We start from the raw sequence: 22,600 nt of genomic DNA on the forward strand, positions 1-22,600 counted from the left end.
TGTATAAAAGTGCATTTAATAAATTTTCATATACAAGAGATCTCATCCTCAGAGGATGTCAGGTACGATTAAATAATATTTATACATTACTCCTACGGAGTCGAATAGATTCACCACGAGATGACCGGTATCACATTCACACACGCACACAATCCTTTCACACGGGCACGCTCACACACTACTTCTTCGCTGCCTTCTTAGCTGCGGGCTTTTTCGCGGCCTTCTTGGCTGCGGGCTTTTTCGCGGCTTTCTTGGCGGCAGGCTTCTTGGGAGATTTCTTGGCAGCGGGCTTCTTCGGGGATTTCTTAGCAGCAGGCTTCTTCGGGGATTTCTTGGCAGCAGGCTTCTTGGCGGCGGGCTTCTTAACAGGCTTCTTGGCGGCAGCCTTCTTAGCGGGCTTCTTGGCCACAGCTTTGGGCTCGTCAGGCTTGTTGATGCGGAAGGAACCAGAGGCACCGGCACCCTTGACCTGCTTGAGGGCTCCAGAGGCAACACCTCGCTTCAGGGCAAGCTTCAGCTGGGTAGCGGCGGCCTTCTCGTCAACCTCGTTGTTGGCGATGATGTGTTTGAGGATCGCCTGACGGGAGGAACCGCCGCGCTCCTTGAGGGAGGTGATGGCAGCGGCGATCATAGCAGAGTACTTGGGGTGGCTCGTCTTCTTGGCGGCTCCCTTCTTCGCCTTCTTGGGGGCGGGGGCGGCTGCTGCGGAGTCTGCCATCTTGAGGGTGGTGCTGCTACGGGAGCTGGGCTGAGCTAGCTGGTGCAACAGAGTAGCTACGAGATGGAGGTCGTGCGGGAAAATCGCTCCGCGACCTTAAGTCCGGACGGTGCGGACGCAAAAGTAGCATCCTCCCTCTCGCGCCCGTTTTCGCTGAGTTTCTGAAGCTCGGCGGAGATATCTGTGTTTGTTAGCATAACTTTGCTGGCCAGTTTGCCATTACCAGTGACGCAGCATTTCCCTCCAGCCCTATGTATTGATAACAGATGAGTTTAATTTTGAAGAGAAATCGACAAACTATGTGTGCGATCGTGCTCTTGCGAAATATTTGGATATTCGTTTGGGTGGGGCCTCGTAAATACACCACCTATGCTCGTTGAAAACTAAATATTACTGTTATGTGACACTGATGTCCCTTCCTCTGACTTTGAAATAAATCATCAATAAATCTTCTTTCACTATTTATGCATAAAGAACCAAATATCTCTCGAATATTAGCAAAAATAATGAAGAATGAAGATGCCACTAACACAGTCTCCTGGCTCCCCGCCATGTCGACGGCACCTCAGAGAGAGAGTATTATTTTGCTGTATTTCTAGTATACATGAACATATCAAGTACTCATTCTCCGAGAAGTAGATGTAACATTCATGAACACATCTTGTGAACGAATAACAACATTCTTGAAGGTTAATACTAAGAGTTATAGCACCAAGTAAACCTTCCTCTAGGTGGGCGAGGCTAGTCGCGAGAGCAGGCATTAACGGATCTTCAGACAAGAGTACCTTACTGTTCTGCTCTAGTTTTGTATTACCTTTTCCAGACTAATCCACTTATTTATGAACAAATATAAAGCTTCATTGAGAGCCAAAAGATAATAGAAACAATACATATAAAGCCACGGGAAGCAAATATTTCCTTTGACAGCTCTAGAGTAGGGCGAGGTGGGGAGGAATTCGAGTCGCAATTTCTCCTACTGGTTTCTAGGTGAAGTTATATGTAGCTTTTAGACAATCCTCAGTTAATTAATATTTTTCCAAATAATTAATCTCGTATAATAATAAGTTTCTGAGTCTGCCACGGACGCTGTATTTTAGAGGCAATACGAAAAAAAAAGATGTTATTCTTGTCGCTATTTTCAGATGTATAATGGCATTCACTTGCGACACAGTGCCAAGGTGATCACAGGAACTTGTCTACATAAACTAACTAATATTCTCACCCCTTGTAGTACTGTAATAATTTAATAAAGATGAGCTAAGAAGGAAAGAAAACACGAACAAACTTATGAATGACAAAAAATAAAGTGTAATGCATGTGACATACTTGCATGTATTAAGAAGGAATGAAAACACAAACTTATGAATAACAAAAAAAAATGTGTAATGCAAGTGACAAACTGATTATTTATACATATCCCTTCCTAAGATAACAGATTGCATGTACGTATCACCAGTGAAAAACAGTTAGATTTATGGGAATTTGGAATACTCGAATCACTTCACTTATGCTCAGAGTGGTTGACATCGCAGGGTATTCCGAGTGATTGATTAGATCGAGCTATTTATAAGACTGTGGTGCATCTTAGATTTTTTTTTTTTTTTTTACATCTGCAGTTGGTGAAAATAATGTACGTGAAAATAATGTCATCATAGCTAACCAATTTCACTCTCACTACCTATCCGTAAGTATTAATCTTATAGCGGAGGAGCAGGGCGTGAAACCTCATCAACGGTAAACGGTAAACGGTAATTATTATTGAGCTCCGTGAAAGGACATAATGAAAAAAAAAAAAATATATATATATATATATATATATATATATATATATATATATATATATATATATATATATATATATGAGTAGCTAGATAGATAGATAGACAGATAGATAGATTGATTGATTGATAGATAGATGGATATAGATAAATGGATCAGTAAATAGATATATAGTTTTCATATCCATGTGTATGTGTCCTATAAGTAGATAAACAGATAGATAAACTGATAGATAAAGATATATTGATACATAGATATATGGATTGATAAATGTAGATACATAGTTTTCATATCCATGTATACATGTGTTTAAATAGATACACAGATAGATCGATACACTGATAGATAGAGATAGATAGATACATAAATAAATGGATTGATTAATAGATAGCTAGATAGTTTTCATATCCATGTCCGCTCACCGAGAGGACTCTTTTTTTTTTTTTTTTTTTCATGATGTCCTTTCACGGATCCCGATAATAACTACCGTTTACCGTTTACCGTTGAAAACTATATATCTATTTACTAATCCATTTATCTATGTCCATTCCATCTATCTATCAGTCAGTCAATCTATCTATCTATCTAGCTACTCATATATATATATATATATATATATATATATATATATATATATATATATATATATATATATATATATATATTAATGTATATCTATATATATATATATATATATATATATATATATATATATATATATATATATATATATATATATATATATATATATATATATATATATATATATATATATATATATATATATATATATATATATATATATATATATATATATATATATATATATATATATATATATATATATATATATATATATATATATATATATATGTGTGTGTGTGTGTGTGTGTGTGTGTGTGTGTCTATCTCTATCTATCTATTCATCTATCTATCTATCTATCTATCTATATATATATATATATATATATATATATATATATATATATATATATATATATATATATATATATATATATATATATATATATATATATATATATATATATATATATATATATATATATATATATATATATATATATATATATATATATATATATATATATATATATATATATATATATATATATATATATATATATATATATATATATATATATATATATATATATATATATATATATATATATATATATATATATATATATATATATATATATATATATATATATTTATATATATATATATATATATATATATATATATATATATATATATATATATATATATATATATATATATATATATATATATATATATATGTTATCACCGTTTGGCTATGTGAGGAAATAGAGGGAAATGAGAGAGGGTGTGAAGTGGAGAGAGATGAGAAGAGAGGTGGAAGAGTTGAGAGGAAGGAATAAGGGAAGGGTTTACTATCGCAAAGGCCATTTATCATTTATCGGGAATGTTTTACATTTAAGGTCAGAAAGGTCACCAAATCCAATTAGGCTGGCCTACAGTCGTATGAAAGCGCCCTTGTTCAGAGCCCTGAATAAGCACCATACAGGAAGGAAGCGAGTCCGAAGGCCCCGGCGAAGGGCAGACGGTTAAAGAATTTGGTGCAGGGAAGACTTTGAGGACGTGTCTTCCGACTGCTTCTGCAGGAGCGGAATCGCTTGGTTCTGTGACTGAGGGCGGACGAACGACCGAGAGCCCGAGTTGCTTATAGACCCTGGCAAGTGTCAGTTCCGTTGAAGCTGTGTTCTTATGTGTTATAGTGTTCAGTATGTTGTATTTATTTTGTATGCACGTCAGGCAGTTGGACACCTGACGGTGTGTTATATAATGTGTTATACTGATTCATGTATTGTCTTTTGTACGTCCTCGATTGGACACCAATCAGTATTCACTGATGTATAAATGCAATGATGAGAATAGTTAACGATAGATGATTCTCGGAGTGTGATGGTATGTACTTCATTTTGACAGGATTGATCGATAAAACTAGAGATCATATCAGACAGACGGGTCTTTCCTTATCCTAGGAAAACATGGAGAAGGTGTATACAGGAAAACTTGCCATTGATGGGATTGGATGAGCATCAGGCAGAAGACAGAGTAGAATGGAGGAGAGCCAGTGGTGGGCCACCACTGCTTTCATTCTCGATTTTGTACCTTTATATAGTCCCATCACCGATTCAACCAATCTTTCTGGTACTCTTTGCCTTCTCAATACCCATCTTATAATTTCCCTTGGTACTCTGTCAAATGCCTTCTCTAGATCTACAAAAAAATCCATGATACAATCTCCTACTCTTCTCCATAAACCTTTCCTGAAGCCCTCTCATAGTATATATTGCTTCAGTTGTTGATCTCCCAGGGCAAAAGCCAAACTGACATTTATCAATTCTTATTATCCCACTCAACCTCTTCTCCAGGACTTTTTCAAATACCTTCATGCCATGCTGCAGTAACCTTATCCCCCCATAGTTACCACATTTCAAAGCATCTACTCTCCCTTTAAAAGTGGGTATAGTGTAGCTTCCTTTCCAGTCTTCTGATATCTTTCCCTTTTTAATACATTGTTTGACACTCTTGTCAATTATTCACTCTTGTCAATATATATATATATATATATATATATATATATATATATATATATATATATATATATATATATATATATATATATATATATATATATATATATATATATATATATATATATATATATATATATATATATATATATATATATATATATATATATATATATATATATATATATATATATATATATATATATATATATATATATATATATATATATATATATATATATATATATATATATATATATATATATATATATATATATATATATATATATATATATATATATATATATATATATATATATATATATATATATATTAATTTCAGAACTGTCTCGCTATTGAACTTGCTGTCTGTCTCCCGCACTCTGAAATCAATATATATTCATAATTTTCGCGAAGAGAGACGAAAGTATATGAATGTTCGAGCTGTATGTGTGTGTGTGTGAGTGTGTGTGTGTGTGTGTGTCCAAACTTCAATTTAGTGGCCCGATACAAAGGCTGAGCACTGAGCACACCACCTCGCACCCTCCCATACAATCACAACAAAGGCCTCTCCCTGGCTGGGCTGCATCCATATAACGGAGGTGTAAGGTACAGTACACTACTGAACGAGAGTGACTCTTAAACCATTAACAAGAACAGACCCACGGGAACTGATTCGCGGCGGGTCGGCAGAACAAACCATGTGTATTTATGGAACCATGTGCATGCCTACAAAAACAGTAAATCTTAAGAATTACCACTCCACCCCCTCCACCACCCCAGCCCCCCCTACCCCCCAAAACAAGCCTGGGTACCTGTGGGGAACCGGGGTATTGGCGGGGGGGGAGCCCATATCACTGAAAAATAAATGGCCTTCCAAAATTTCCCTAGAAAAATCCCTAAATCAGGAAAAATTCCCAAGTCTCAAAAGTAAGGAAAGTCCCTAACGCATACTCTTGTAGTCTATTCCAATATGACCTAGCATTCAATCTGTTGACAAGTGTCAGGCGTGTCATCAGATGGTGGGCATACTGCCCCCCCCCTCCCCCCACCGCCGCCCTCCCAATCCGTTCCGCGGCGCGTAAGTTTTGACAGGCCACTCCGCATGTCAAATATATTTAAACTACTCCAACCGAACTTTACGACCTGCTAACGGGGGGACTTCGCCCTCCTCGACCTCCCATTCTAACCAGGGGGGGGCTTCGCACCCCCCCCTGGATCCCCCCCGCCGCCGCCCTCCCAATCCGTCCCGCGGCGCGTAAGTTTTGACGGGCCACGCCACATGTCAAATATATTTAAACTACTCCAACCGACCTTTACGACCTGCGCGCACTGACTTAGGAACTAGTTTGTAGGGTGCACTGCAAGGCAGGTATGAGGCTCAGTCTGTGTATAGAGGCGGTTGTGAAACAATAACAATGGACTTAGAAAATCCAAGCCACCTAACTCTATAATTAAAGAGGCTTGCCCACCTGGCCCCTCCCCAAGGTAAAACGTATACGAAAATGCATTATAATAATAATTCTTTCACGTGCTAAATTACTACGAATATTGGTTTGGAGTGGTTATTCTTAAGTTTTGCCCCAACGACTTAGTCTGAATGCACCAGACGGAATGCACCACCTGCCTAGTCTGAATGCATCCACTTTCTAGTCCGAATGTAGTAATAAATGGAAGTCTCATTCACCACAGTGTTAGTTACCAAGAGTGTAACAGTAAATTAATACAAGCATCATACAGGAAGTCTTTATTATTCTTCATTAAAATTTTAAATTTTTGGTGGGGAACCCAGTAAGTGACGAACCGAACTGGTGACGAAATGGGGTGTATCCTTCTGGATCCTACATATTTTCTTCTGTTTGCTCAGCCTTTCTAGTAGAGGGAGCAACTTTGTCTCGTCATAAAGTATATTCTTGACTTCCTGGCGTGGACTTACGTCTCCTTCACACACTACACATGGAAAGTGAATCCGGTCCTTATGTCTTGTGGTAGTCATTGTAAGTGGCTTGAAGGCTTGGAGATGTCTTCTCTGTACTCCCAGAATTGTAACTGACTGAAGGCATTGTGTTGATACTGTCGAAAGTTCTCCTAAACTACTGGTAAAAACACCATCAGTAAAGTCAGTTGAGACTGTGGAAACGAGCTGTTATTTATAAACATTTCCTAAACCATTAGTAAACAAGTAGTTATAGGAGCTAAAATGTAAAATATTAACTGGCCTTAGGTCGGTGCATTGGAACCATAAAGGGTGGTGCATTCAGACTGGGAGTGGTGCATTAGGACCAGGCCTGTGGTGCATTGGAACCTTATATGTGGTGCATTCAGACCAAGGGTTGGTGCATTTAGGCAGTGGTGCATTCGGGCAGTGGTGCATTAAGACCATAAACCCATAATAGATAGATAGATAGACATAAATATGTATATGGGTGGAGTTTTGTGCATGACAGATAAATAGATGGATAAATAGGTAGATAGACAGATAAATGTGTGTATGGGTAGAATTTTGTGGATGATTGATTGAGATTGATAAATAGATAGATAGACACAGAAAAATGTGTGTATGGATGGGGTTTTGTGCAGGTACTTACCGTATATGTATGTATAAAAAAGGAAGGCTTAGAGGGAGGAGTGATAATAAGCAAGGATTGAAAAGGTGGGGAAGTGTGCAATATTGGGTAAATGTGTTGTTCAGCTCCACCACCTCAAAATATCATGTATATACACCTTCATATTATGGTAATAGAGCAAAAAATACACTCCTGTAACCATATTATGAAAGTGCACATGGTTAGAAACTAATGTAACCTCTGCAGATTTCTTACCTAGATGGGGAGAACCCCATCTAGAATCAAGTGATGCCTCCAATCAAGACAGCAAGTAGAGAGTCCTTTAGATGATCTGATGGTTGGCTAATGTGGCATCACCAAGACCACACAAACCACTGCCATAATACTCTTGAGCAAGTGGTCTAACCTAATGCAACCCTGAAAGCGTTACTGATGCCAAGGAGATAGAAGATAGAAAATGAAGAAAACTAAGGAAAAGAAAATAGAAGAGCAAAGTGTACATAAGAACATAAGAAGAACATAGGGAAACTGCAAGAGGCCGGGTGGCCTACACAGGGCAGCTCCAGAATCCCCCCCACTACTCACGGTGGGTGAGGTGTAGTTACAGGGGTTACAGGTAGAGGCTTGATCCTCGTTATACCGGCGGTACTCAGGCACGCATCCAGCACTCCGTCACCTTACTGCACCCACACCTCACTGTCACCAGAGCTCAGTGGAAAGTGAAGCATATAAGTGTGTGCAGTGAAGTAACTAAGAGTGTTTAGTGAAGTATCTTAAGTGTGAGGGAGTATGGAGGAGGACCTAAGAAGTGATACAAAGCCGAACAGGTCAAAAGAAGAAGAGTTGGGGCAGCGGCTGTGGTCTGGGGTACAAGGAATTTAGGTTGTTTGCTTAGGTTATGTTAGGCTGGATTAAGTTTGGTGAGGTTAGTTTGTAACCATGTGTGCCCTCATGTTGTGGTTAAAGGGCTTGCATTTTCACCCTTAAACCATGTTATGAAGGTGTATATGGTATTTTGAAGTGATAGAGCTGAACTATACAATTACCCAATATTGGTCTCCCCAAGAGTATGGGCAGGAGTGGATGAACATGGATAACTGTGGCTCTAGGATAATGTGAATGATGGATAAGATTGGTATGTATTATGAAAAGGAGGTAAAATTATTTTTCCTTGGGTTAAACCATGGTTTGAAGCGGCTAACACTGGTTGGACAAAATTATCTTGTAAACTAGCTTCGAAAGAATCGGACTTTCCAGTTCCAACTTATTAAAGAACGACTTATCAGGTATTTTCTGTATATATAAATATTGTTAGTTAAAGTGTAAAAAATTGATGTTTAAAACTCAATTAAATCTGATATAAATTTTTCCAGAGAAACCTATTCTGAAGACAAAAACTCATACCTTTACATAATGGGTAAGGTGAAAAGGCTTCGGCAAAAGTATCATCTAAGTTTGGCCAAGGAGAAAGCAGAGAAAGCATCAGCTGGCCAAAATGCAACAAACAGTGTTCCACAGCTGGTGCCACAGATCCATGGAGCAACATCTTCCCAAAAGGAGAGGTAATACTCCAACAAATAGACCTGTACAAGAGACTTGCTATGTTCATCATATATGACAAGCAGTATGAATGTTGTTGAGTTTGATTTATACCATCTTCTGGAGACTTCAAAGTCCTCAAGGATAATTTATACAATAATTAAGGCATCAGTAGAATAGTATTTTTTAAATCTGTACAGTATGATGAAAACATGATGACTTAGGTATTTTATCACCACTGAAGTTATCAGGTTAGTCTAAATATTCCTGTCCAATTATGAAATGTTTAAAAATCTGCGGCATCTTTCAGGGCATGAAAAATAGTGATTCATTGTTTTATTTGAAATCAGTAATTGTGATGTGTTTTTTATAGGGACAACATATTTGCTGGCCTGCAGATTAAATTAGGAGCTGCCGGAACTTTGCCCGCAACAAAACAAGTGGAACCTGACAATATGAGTGTTGTTTCTTTGGGTCAGCAAAGCCAAATGGAGCCCAAGGCGGAAAAGAGGAAAAAAAGACGTATGGAACTTTTGAAAAGTAAGTTACGGTATCATAAAAGAACCAGCAGTGCATGGCATGTTTGATATTTCCATGATTCTGATTCCTCTATCTGCATCATTAAAAAAATAAAGAAAAAGAAAACTGACACTCAAAGTTAAAGAAGTAAAAAGACTGCTTTAAAAGTTCAACAGTTCTTAAAGGAAGCCTCTTTGTATCATTCACACTTTTAAATAAACTTTAATGAAATATTATGAAAATGTTATATCTATATCTATTTATTTATATTTAGGTTAGGTTAAGTTTAAGGTATCTTCAGACACATGATAGCCAGCACCTCATGGTATAAATTAACAAAAAATAACCTCACTTTGTTGTATAGACGATCTCATTGGTAAGGAAGCATATATGAATTTTCCGAGTCGAGACCTATAGTAACTGTTTGGGGTCTAGTTAGGTTCATCATCATCATCATCATTTCATCGACGCCTGCTCCTAGGAGCTCCCACCAGGGGATGGCCACGGCAGAAGAGCTTCCATCTTTCTCTATCCAGACACTCCCTCCTTGCCTGCTCGAAGTTTCTCAAAGATCCTTCCCCCCTCTCCCTAACATACTCTTGCACCCTATCCCTCCATTTCACTGGAGGTCATCCTCTAGCATTCCCTCCCTCTATCTCACTCACATACACCCTTCTGGTCATCTTACTCTCCTCCATTTGCTCCATGTGGCCAAACCACTTTAAAGTCTGTTGCTTCACTTCTTCCACCACTCCACACTTCCCTTCACCCCTGTGACACATTCCAAAACGCTCGTACACACTTTCATTGCTCATTCCATCCATTCTACTCACACCACAAGCACTCCTCAAATAACTCATTTCCACTGCCTGCACCCCTGACCTCTGAGTTTCATTCCAGGCCCATGTTTCACTTGCATATGTGAGGGTTGGTACTATTATTGTATTTCTCAAATCCCTCTTTACCTCCATGCTCACACTTCTGCCATTCATGATTCGTCCCAAAGACCCTACCACCCTTCTTCCTTGCAATGCCCTTTCTCTTATCTCTCCCTCCGTACCATCATGCTTATACATAACTGATCCAAGGTACTTAAACTCACTGACCTCCATTTCTTCAGCATTCAAAATTATTTTGCATTCTTTTTCACATTCAATTCCCACTCTATATGGGCATACAAAATCTACAACCTCACTTCTACTTCGCTCACAAACCATCACTTTACTTTTGTTGACATTTGCTTTCAGCTTTCTCCTGTTAGGTTAGGTTAGGGTAAGTTTAGGGTATCTTCAAACACATGACAGCCAGCATCTTATGGTATAAATCAACAAAGAATGACCTCACTTTATTATTAGTATGGAAGCATATATGAATTTTCTGAGTCAAGACCTATAGTAACTGTTTGGTTAGGTTAGGTCAGGTTAACCTTTTCCATCCATGGCGCAGACGTCTGCGTCGCAGTATGGAAAGGGTCAAGAGAAGATGGAAGAGGATTAATCCTCTTCTAAACCTTTCAATCCTCCCCTGTATTTCTCTTAATCCTCTTCCATTTCCTCTGAAGAGGTTTAGAAGAGGACTAACGGTTACGCCGTCGGACGCCGATGTCGGCATCGCCGGAGTGAAGGGGTTAAGTTTAGGGTATCTTCAAACACATGATAGCCAGCACCTTATGGTATAAATCAATAAATAATGACCTCACTTTGTTGTATAGACAGTCATTAGTAAGGAAACATTTATGAATTTTCTGTGTGAAGACCTATAGTGACTGTTTGGGGTTTTGTTAGGTTAAGTTAAGGGTATCTTCAAACTCATGATAGCCAGCAACTTATGGTATAAATCAACAAAGAATGACCCCACTTTTTTTTTTTTTACAACAAAGGAGAGAGCTCAAGGGCACAAGAAAGGAAACAATAATAAAAAAAAAGCCCGTTACTCGCTGCTCCCAAAAAAAGAATCAAAAGAGGTGGCCAAAAGAGAGGTCAATTTCGGGAGGAGAGGTGTCCTGATACTCTCCTCTTGAAAGAGTTCAAGTCGTAGGTAGGAGGAAATACAGATGAAGGAAGATTGTTCCAGAGTTTACCAGCGTGAGGGATGAAAGAGTGAAGATGCTGGTTAACTCTTGCATAAGGGGTTTGGACAGTATAGGGATGAGCATGAGTAAAAAGTCTTGTGCAGCAGGGCCGCGGGAGGGGGGTAGGCATGCAGTTAGCAAGTTCAGAAGAGCAGTCAGCGTGGAAATATTCATAGAAGATAGAAAGAGAGGCAACATTGCGGCGGAATTTAGGAGGTAGAAGACTATCAGTAGGAGGAGGAGAGCTGATGAGACGAAGAGCCTTAGACTCCACTCTGTCCAGAAGAGCTGTGTGAGTGAAGCCCCCCCACACGTGAGATGCATACTCCATACGAGGGTGGACAAGGCCCCTGTATATGGATAGCAACTGCGCCGGGGAGAAGAACTGGCGGAGACGATACAGAATGCCCAACCTTGAGGAAGCTGATTTAGCGAGAGAGGAGATGCGAAGTTTCCGGTTGAGATTTTGAGTTAAGGATAGACCGAGGATGTTTAGTGTTGAAGATGGTGACAGCTGAGAGTTGTTGAAGAATAGGGGATAGGTGCTTGGAAGATTGTGTCGAGTTGATAGGTGGAGAAATTGAGTTTTTGAGGCATTGAAGGACACAAGGTTCCTTCTACCCCAATCAGAAATGATAGCAAGGTCTGAAGTTAAGCGTTCTGCAGCCTCCAGTCTGGAGTCGTGTACTTCCTGTTGGGATGGCCTTCTATTGAAAGAAGTTGAATAATGCAGAGTGGAGTCGTCGGCGTATGAGTGGACAGGACAGTTTGTTATGGAAAGAAGATCATTGATGAATAACAGGAAGAGAGTGGGTGATAGGACAGAGCCCTGTGGAATGCCACTGTTGATAGGTTTAGGGGAAGAACAGTGACCATCTACCACCGCAGAGATAGAACGGCCGGAAAGGAAACTGGAGAGAGGAATAGAATCCGAAAGAGGGCAGTTTAGAAAGCAAAGACTGGTGCCAGAGTCTATCGAAGGCTTTCGATATGTCTAGCGCTACAGAGAAAGTTACACCGAAACTGCTAAGAGAGGATGACCAAGAGTCAGTTAAGAGAGCAAGAAGATCGCCAGTAGAACGCCCCTTGCAGAATCCATACTGGCGATCAGATAGAAGGTTAGAAGTGGAAAGGTGCTTTTGAATCTTCCGGTTAAGGATTGATTCAAAAGCTTTATACAGACAGGAAAGTAAAGCTATAGGGTGGTAGTTTGAGGGACTGGAACGGTCACCCTTCTTAGGCACAGGCTGTACAAAGGCATACTTCCAGCAGGAAGGAAAGGTAGATGTTGATAGACAGAGACGAAAGAGTTCGACCAGGCAGGGTGTCAGCACGGAAGCACAGTTTTTAAGGACAATAGGAGGCACTCCATCAGGTCCATAAGCCTTCTGAGAGTTGAGCCCAGAGAGGGCATAGAAAACATCATTTGGAAGAATCTTAGTAACAGGCATAAAGGAGTCAGAGGGGGGATGAGTAGGAGGAATATGCCCAGAATCGTCCAGGGTGGAGTTCTTACAGAAAGTTTGAACGAAGAGTTCAGCCTTAGAGACAGATGAGACGGCAATGCTGCTGTCAGGGTTAAGGAGAGGAGGAAAAGAGGAAGAAGTGAAATTGGAGGAGATATTTTTGGCTAGATGCCATAAGTCACGGGAAGAATTAGAAGAAGCAAGGTGTTGACATTTTCTATTGATAAAAGAAGTTTTGGTAAGTCGGAGAATAGATTTGGCACGATTCCGGGCTGAAATGTAAAGGTCAAAGTTAGCGGGAGTTCGATGGCTCTGGAACCTTTTGTGAGCTGCCTCTCTGTCTTTAATAGCATGAGAACAAGCATGATTAAACCAAGGCTTTTTAGCATGAGAAGTAGAGAAAGAACGTGGAATGTATGCTTCCATTCCAGAGACAATCACCTCTGTGATGCGCTGGGCACACACAGAGGGGTCTCTCTCCTGGAAGCAGTAATCATTCCACGGGAAATTGGAAAAGTACATCCTCAGGTCGTCCCACCAAGCTGAAGCAAAATGCCAGAAGCATCGCCTCTTCGATGGGTCCAGAGGATGTACAGGAGTGATAGGACAGGATACAGAAATAAGGTTATGATCGGAGGAGCCCAACGGAGAGAACAGTTTGACAGAGTAAGCAGAAGGATTAGAGGTAAGGAAGAGGTCTAGAATGTTGGGCCTGTCTCCAAGACGGTCGGGAATACGAGTAGGGTGCTGAACCAACTGCTCTAGGTCGTTGAGGAGAGCAAGTTGTAGGCTTGTTCACCAGGCTGGTCAGTGAAAGAGAATGAAAGCCAAAGCTGGTGGTGAACATTGAAATCTCCCAAGATGGAGATTTCAGCAAAGGGAGAGTGAGTCAAGATGTGCTCCACTTTAGAGTTCAAATAGTCAAAGAATTTTACATAGTTAGTAGAGTTAAGTGAGAGATAAACAGCACAGATGTATTTAGTAATAGAATGACAATTTAGTTTTAGCCAGATGGTGGAAAATTCAGAAGAGTCAAGGTCGTGGGCACGAGAGCAAGTGATGTCGTTGCGCAAGTAGGCGCAACATCCAGCTTTGGATTGAAATTTAGGATAGAGATAGTAGGAGGGGACAGAGTAGAGGCTGCTGTCAGTAGCCTCAGAAACCTGTGTTTCGTTGAGGAAGAGAAGGTGAGGTTTAGAGGAGGAGGGATGGTGTTCCACAGAATGAAAATTAGAACGAAGATCGCGAATGTTGCAGAAATTGATAAGGAGGAGGTTCGAGGAGTTATCAGGACACCTCTCAAGTCGGCAGCCAAAAGGGGAGTCCTCCCTGGGGGAATTTATGGTCCCCCCCCCCAGGCGGGGACTCCGAGGCTCTGTTGTTCATCGCCATTTTGAATTGAATTTTGGGAAAAGGTGTGTGTGTTGTGTGAATGTAGTGTGGTGTAGAAAGAAAGAGGAACTGTCTTTAGAGAGGATGCTGAACTGCTCTCTGGTGTTGATGAGACAATAGGGAAATGGTTAGTGAGGACATGGGAAGGGTCTTTGAAGGGCTTCAGCACCCTCCTCACTTTCCATATATCCTCACCGGGAGTAACTCACGCCCGTTCGGTAGGTGTCTTCCTACCTACTCCTTCTGAAATTGTTGTGTAGTAAGTCTCATTTGTAAGGAAGCATATATGAATTAGTTACAAGAAAAGGCACGGCACTGAAATGTGTGTATGGAAGTTGAAGAATATCATTGAGTACTACACTTCCAGGGGCTCACTTGTCTACCTTTGCTTCCTTGATGCCAGCAAGGCTTTTGACAAAGTGAACTACTGGAAGCTGTTTAATAAACTGCTTGTAAGGGGAACTCTTGGGTACATTGTCAAGCTCTTAACCCTTTCCATCCGTGACGCAGACGTCGACGTCACATTATGGAAAGGGTCAAGAGGAAGTGGAAGAGGATTAATCCTCTTCTAAACCTCTCAGTCCTCCTCTAAATTACTCTTCCATTTCCTCTTAAGAGGTTTAGAAGAGGATTAAGAGGAAATAGAAGAGGATTAAGGGGAGGGGCCGCCAAAAATGGGTATTTTTCACTATTTCAGCCAAATTTTTAAAGTTACTCCAAAAAATAGCTGAACATGTCACATGTTCCCTGTGAAAGTTTGGCAGCTGTACAATAATTTTTTCCCTTTCAAATAATTTGATTTGTATTACTAATTTCGTGCTCCCCTCCCTGCAGAAACCTCTGTTTTCTGTAGAATACTCATATATGTTACATTTTGCCTTCTTTTGTCTGATTTTTCCACTTTTTTTTTACGAAAAGCGTGTCATCATTCATCTGGCAAAATTCTAGTGGCAGCCAGCAAGCCTCGGAGAGTGTGGTTGAGTAAATCAGTCAATCAGTTACTTAGTGCGTCGCAAGTGCTCCTCAGAGGTACATTTGTACTTGTACTTTGGCAGGTTTGGACACCTAGGAAAAGAAAAGAAGCCCAAAAGAAAAGTGTCGAAGAAGAAGTAACAGGAGGTATCCACAGAACACTACAGCCCAGGAGATTTCTAGTGCGCGAACACAGACACAGACACGGCACGGTAGCTCAGTGGATAGAGCGTCTGCCTCACAACTAGAAGGACCGGGGTTCGATTCCCCGGCCGGGTGGAGATAAGTTGGGTTTATCTTCTTTCACATGTAGCCCCTGTTTACCTAGCAGTGAGTAGGTACGCGACGTCAGGCAAGAAGTTGTGACCTCGTTGTCGCGGTGTGTTGTGTGTGAGTGGTCTCAGTCCTACCCAAACATTGGTACTATGAGCTCTGTGCTCTTCCGTGGGGGAACGGCTGGCTGTCTCGAGAGAGACCCGCAGCAGACCAAGAGGTGAATTACACACACACACACAGGTGCCAATTATGATTATTATTATTTTTTTTTTATCATTCATTGTCATTCATAAATATAACTGCATAGGTATCTAAGTTGTATTTTACCACTGTAAGATCCTCTAAAAATCATAACTTTGTACGCTGACTGCATTTACACACAAAATTGCCGATATCTCGAAAGTGCATTTTTTGTACTTTGGAGAATAATAAATCCATTAGTTGTGAAGATAATAAAAAAACTCAGACATTTCCTGAAAGACGAGTGGATGGTAAAAAAATTGTCCGTCAGGTTTTCTTGTAAACCAAAAAACACTGCTGATGTGATTTATTGAAAGTAAAAAAGTGGTGGAATTATGGGACACATCAAATGGTGATTTCGGTAATTTTTTTGTGTAGGAACAGTGAGACATATTAAAAATTTGAACAGACAATTTTTAACTAGTGGTGCCATGAGTAAAACTACCCAATATCGTACATATTGAGTGAACATGCTGGCCCTCATTAATATTTTTAGCTCTGCTTTTATTACAAGTAATAAATTTTGTTTGTAATTTTTTTCATACAGAAGCACGAAAGCTATTATGCTGATACATGCAGATCTTATTGCATTTACCCACGTCTTCAAAGAAAAAAATACCTTAGAACAATTGAAATAAAATGAATGTACCCTCCACTAATACTAGGCGGTGCCTCCCCTTCAGAGGTTTAGAAGAGGACTAACCCTTTCATTATGGCGACGCTGTCGGACACCCATCGGACGCAGACGTCGGCGTCGCCGGAGTGAAGGGGTTAATGAACTGGGACACTACCCAGGAATTTGCTGTAAAATGGGGGGCTTCCACTTCGCTGCCATTTAAGACAGCCAATGGTATTCACCATGGAGGGATCTTGTCTCCCTACTACAATGTTTACATAGATGATATTACTGCCACTCTGCGTGACACAGGCACAGGCTGCCACTTACATGATAAGTGCATCAACTTGCTGAGTTATGCTGATGACATGGTACTGCTGGCACCCACAGTGGAGGCTCTGCAGGACCTTATTGGAGTGTGTCAGGCATATGCTGCCATGCACGATATTGTCTACAACACTACCAAGACAGAGTGCATGGTAGTGCCGCTGCCACACTCCAGGGTGGACTACCAGACATAAGCGTGGCTCAGTGGGAGTGCCCTTACATTTGTGGATAGATTCACATACCTGGGCCATGTCATTAATAGGGAAAGGATTTATGATGATGACATTAAGAAGCAGACCACCAAGCTCAGTCATTGGCAACACACTGCTGAGGAAGTTCTCCTTCTGCAGCACGGAGGTGAAGTTGGAGTTATTCAGGAGCCACTGCTACTCTCTCTACTGCAACTCACTGTGGTCGCAGTATAGGACTGCCTCCATGAACTGTCTTAGGGTTTGTCATAACGACATCCTCAAGCGGCTTCTGGGGCTTCCTAGATGGACTAGCTCATCCCTGGGCTTCACTGGGCAAGGGATGAACCGTCTGGCTATGCTGCATCGCCACGCCGCGTACAGTATAAGGACTAGGGTGGAGGAATCTGGGAACTCCATCATCACCTCCATCAGACAGAGCTTGGCCTATGTGTGTGTATCTATGTGGCGAGAGTGGCTGGGCCTTCTGTACGTGTAGACTGTGCATAAGCGTGTTGTGCACACGCACATATAATTATGAGGTTGTTAATTATTTAAGCGTATATGTATCTCGTTTGGTCTTGTTTGATTTCTTGTCTTGTTTTTTATATATGCCGCTGGGTGAACTAAAATTATTATTATAATTATTATTATTATTATTATAGTAACTGTTTGGGGTTTACATAAGAATATAATGAGAGTTTCTATACAACAAAGATAGGTCATTCTTTGTTGATTTATACCTTAAGGTGCTGACCATCATGTGTTTGAAGATACCCTAAACTTAACCTAACCCACCTTGACAAAACCCCAAACAGCTACTACAAGTCTTGACTCAGACAATTCATATATGCTTTCCCACCAATGAGACCTCCTATACAACAAAGACAGGTCACTCTTTGTTGATTCATACCACAAGGTGCTGGCTATCATGTGTTTGAAAATACCCTAAACATAACCTAACATAAGGCAACAAAACCTGATACAGCCACAGTAGGTCTTGACTCAGAAAATTCATACTTACTTCCCCACCAATGAGACCCTCCATACAACAAAGTGAGGTCAGTCTTTGTTGACTTACACTACAAGGTGCTGGCCATCATGTGCCTGAAGATATCTTAAACTTAACATAACCTAACAAAACCCGATACAGTTACAGGTTAGGTTAAGTTTACAGTATCTTCAAACACATGATAGCCAGCACCTTATGATATAAATCAACAAAGAATGACCTCACTCTGTTGTAGAGAAAGTCTCATTTGTAAGGAAGCATATATGAATTTTCTGAGTCAAGACCTATAGTAACTGTTTTGGGTTTTGTTAGGTTAGGTTAAGTTTAGGGCATCTCCAAACACATGACAGTCAGCAACTTATGGTATAAATAAATCAACAAAGACTGACCCCACTTAGCTGCAGACAAAGTCTTACCAACAAGAAAGCATATATGAACTCTCTGAGTTAAGACCCATATTGACTGTTTGGGGCCCTGCTATGCTAGGCCAGGTCAAATTTAGGGTATCCTCATACACATAACAGCCAGCACTTCATGGCACAAATTAACAAAGAATGACCTCACTTTGCTGTCTCACTAGCAAGGAAGCACATTTGAACTCTCTGAGTCAAGACCCACAGCAACTGTTTGGGGTTCTGCTAGGTTAGGTTAGGTTAACCGGAGGGTGGCATGAGCCTCAATAGGCAACACTTAATCCTGCCTGTGCCACTACTGGGCTCAGGGACATTCACTAACATCCCAGGAATTTTACAACCCTAGTTACACACATTCACACAAACACACATACCCCAAACTCATCAAACTGCATGTCCTCCTTCCTGGTGACTGTTGAAGTCTGGTGAAGAAGCTCAAGACCATGGAGGCATAAGAAAACAAGGATTCAAGGGGTGAGAAATTTGCTATATGAGAACAGACTGAAGCATCTAATGTAGCCAGGTGAGAAACTTGCTATTTTAGGACAGACTTAAGCATCTAATCTAGCCAATGTCATCATGACGAGAAAACAATTACAACTTTTGTCTCATGATTTGGAAATTGGTGAATCAATCACTTTTGAAACCATCCCTCTGCCTCAGCAAGATACTGACAGAAAGGCGGTCATTGTCTTGTTCTGCTCCAGGACACTAGATGGAGCATGTGTAGCTGATTGAATATATATATATATATATATATATATATATATATATATATATATATATATATATATATATATATATATATATATATATATATATATATATATATATTTATATATATATATATATATATATATATATATATATATATATATATATATATATATATAATGAACAAACCAGCTCATGAAAATTTGTTAAGTTGATGATAGGGAGAATATTGATATCAAAGTTTGTTTATTTATCTGTTCTATATTGTTGCCCAGCAACAAGATTAAGATTTAAGTCAGTGACATTAAAAAAAAAGTCATTTAGATCAACTTAAATGAATGATTTAAAAAAAAATTCATTTGATTTAAATCATGATTCAAGTCAAACAATCCTGATATGTATCTATCTATATCTATTACACTATGTGCACATGCACCATGATCATTCATAACCAACATTTAGAAAAATCTTTTGATAAACTAAAATGGCAGCATATACATATACGTATATATGTTGATTTTATTACTTAGTGCAGTCTTTCATGAATACTATTTGCAATTATCTGTATTGATCGGTATTTATTTACTTTCCCTGTAAGAGTCCTATACAAGTTTCTTAACACATGTAAGATTTTCTTATATATACATTCTCCTTTCACACTGTAGCCTTGTTTAATCAATATAACCACCATAAGGCAGATTTTATGCAACGTGAGTGTGGCAACTTAGCTAGAATATACAAAGCTAGGCATCATCAGGGGGCTATACTATAAACAAGGATGTTGGACCTTGACGATTTGTTCTTTCATTCACAAAATGTTATATTGGTCATGTATCATATTGATTAATACTTTTGTTTTGGGGATATCTTATCACAGAGATTGATGTTGTCCGAGCTGGGCAACAAGAAGAGAAGGATCGCAGGAAGCGTGAGAAGACTGTTGTAACGGGAGACATGCATCCACTGCTTAATGCTTTGCCATCACTTGGGGAGCTGATGGCATCTCAAAATGAAAAAACTCACAAGTCCAAGAAGCCAAAAGGAACTCCAAAAATGAAAATTGTAAAAAAAGAAACGTATGTATATTCCTAACATTTGTATTTAATAACCCTCAGTGTCCTTGGATAATATTAAGTCTGTGAATAAACGATCATCATCATCATCATTTCATCAACGCCTGCTCCTAGGAGCTCCCATCAGGGGATGGCCATGGCAGAAGAGCTTCCAACTTTCTCTATCCAGACATTCCCTCCTTGCCTGCTCAAAGTTTCTCAAAGATCTTTCCCCCCCTCTCCCTAACATACTCTTGCACCCTATCCCTTCATTTCACTGGAGGTCGTCCTCTAGCATTCCCTCCCTCTATATCACTCACATACACCCTTCTGGTCATCTTACTCTCCTCCATTCTCTCCATGTGGCCAAACCACTGTAAAGTCTGTCGCTTCACTTCTTTTACCACTCCACACTTCCCTTCACCCCTGTGACACATTCCAAAATGCTCGTACACACTTTCATTACTCATTCCATCCATTCTACTCACACCACAAGCACTCCTCAAATAACTCATTTCCACTGCCTGCACCCTAGACCTCTGACTTTCATTCAAAGGCCCACATTTCACTTGCATATGTGAGGGTTGGTACTATTATTGTATTTCTCAAATCCCTCTTTACCTCCATGCTCACACTTCTGCCATTCATGATTCGTCCCAAAGACCCTACCACCCTTCTTCCTTGCAATGCTCTTTCTCTTATCTCTCCCTCCATACCACCATGCTTACACATAACTGATCCAAGGTACTTAAACTCATTGACCTCCTCCATTTCTTCAGCATTCAAAATTATTTTGCATTCTTTTTCACATTCAATTCCCACTCTATATGGGCATACAAAATCTACCTCACTTCTACTTCGCTCACAAACCATCACTTTACTTTTGTTGACATTTACTTTCAGCTTTCTCCTATTACAGACACTATCAAAAACACTGACCAAATTTTGTAGGTCACTTTCATTTTCTGCAATTCAGTACACACTTCCTTCCCTCATCGAACAGTCTTACTCCAGCTTCTCCAACTTTGCCCTAAATTTCTCTAATAACACCATCCATATAAATATTGAATAACCATGGTGACATGACACACCCTTGTCTTAAGCCCACTTTTATCTCAAAATGTTCACTTGTTTCTCCAGTAATTTTGACACATGCAGATGCATCCTCATAGAAAGACTTTATTGCACTAAGCAGTTTTTCTCCCACACCGTAAATCTTTAAAACATCCCACAATGCAATCCAGTCGACTCTGTCATAAGCTTTTTCCAAATCCATGAAGGCAGCGTATAGTTTCTTTCCTGGCCAGCGGAATGTGCCATGTGAAGGGGACAGATCATTATCATTATCATTACCATAAACCATCATCCTTACTTTTGATAAGCACTCAGTAAGCTTATAGCTCTTTAATAGTAATAATGATAATTATAATAATGTTGATGCACCATCTCTTTTCAGCCTGTCAGACATCGAAATGTTCACCAGTGTTCATCAAGACCCTCAGTTCACCAATGACCCTTTCAAAGCAGTGGCACTTGCACTTGAGAACAGAGTTTTGAATGCAGAATATTGAAATGGTAACTGGTTTTATTCATCTCAAAGCTGCAAACTAAATAAGAAGCAGGGGATCAGTAGTATAAATCTTAAAACTATTTGTTCATCCTGGACAGAGGTGCTGACTTGTTAGCTAATTTGAGAAAAAAATAAATGATATTTTTATAATGACATTTTTTTACATATATGTACGAAGGTTTGCATGGAGGTACCATTAGCAGTAGGGGTGTCGACATCGTGGGGAGTGAGTGTAAGCAAACAAAAACAATGCCTGTTTGACCCTGCTCCGAAGAAATTCAGAAAGAATGAGAGGCCAAAAGAGGGAAGTGTGTGTGTGTTTGTGTGTGTGTGTGTGTGTAATTAACAATGGCCTAATCATGTTTGTGTCTGTGTGTGTGTGTGTGTGTATTAATAATAATAATAATAATAATAATAATAATAGGTTTATTAAAGTATGGCAGCCGTTAGGCTAAAAATATACAAATTAGAAATACAATAAACTATAATACTAAATAGGCTACACTAGAGGGTGGGGGGGAGGGTTGGAGGTGGTTCAGGAGAGCTAAAAATAGAGACAAAAG

The 22,600-nt window shown here is 39.6% G+C and overlaps 2 protein-coding genes across 2 annotated transcripts; one reads left to right on the plus strand and one right to left on the minus strand.

The window, feature by feature from the left end:
• Positions 1-2: 2 nt before the first annotated feature.
• LOC126996631 (late histone H1-like) lies at positions 3-807 on the minus strand. The gene has a single exon (XM_050857312.1). It carries the CDS (start codon positions 716-718, stop codon positions 179-181), a length of 540 nt encoding a protein of 179 aa, XP_050713269.1. The 5' UTR covers positions 719-807; the 3' UTR covers positions 3-178.
• A 4,756-nt stretch (positions 808-5,563) lies between these two features.
• Positions 5,564-22,187, plus strand: LOC126996632 (ribosome biogenesis protein SLX9 homolog). Its single transcript, XM_050857313.1, has 5 exons — positions 5,564-5,712; positions 9,044-9,232; positions 9,583-9,749; positions 20,293-20,491; positions 21,924-22,187. Exons 2-5 carry the CDS (start codon positions 9,084-9,086, stop codon positions 22,036-22,038), a joined length of 630 nt encoding a protein of 209 aa, XP_050713270.1. The 5' UTR covers positions 5,564-5,712; positions 9,044-9,083; the 3' UTR covers positions 22,039-22,187.
• Positions 22,188-22,600: the final 413 nt, after the last annotated feature.

The sequence above is a fragment of the Eriocheir sinensis genome, chromosome 10 (genome assembly GCF_024679095.1).
Source record: "Eriocheir sinensis breed Jianghai 21 chromosome 10, ASM2467909v1, whole genome shotgun sequence".
NCBI classification, from domain to species: domain Eukaryota; kingdom Metazoa; phylum Arthropoda; class Malacostraca; order Decapoda; family Varunidae; genus Eriocheir; species Eriocheir sinensis.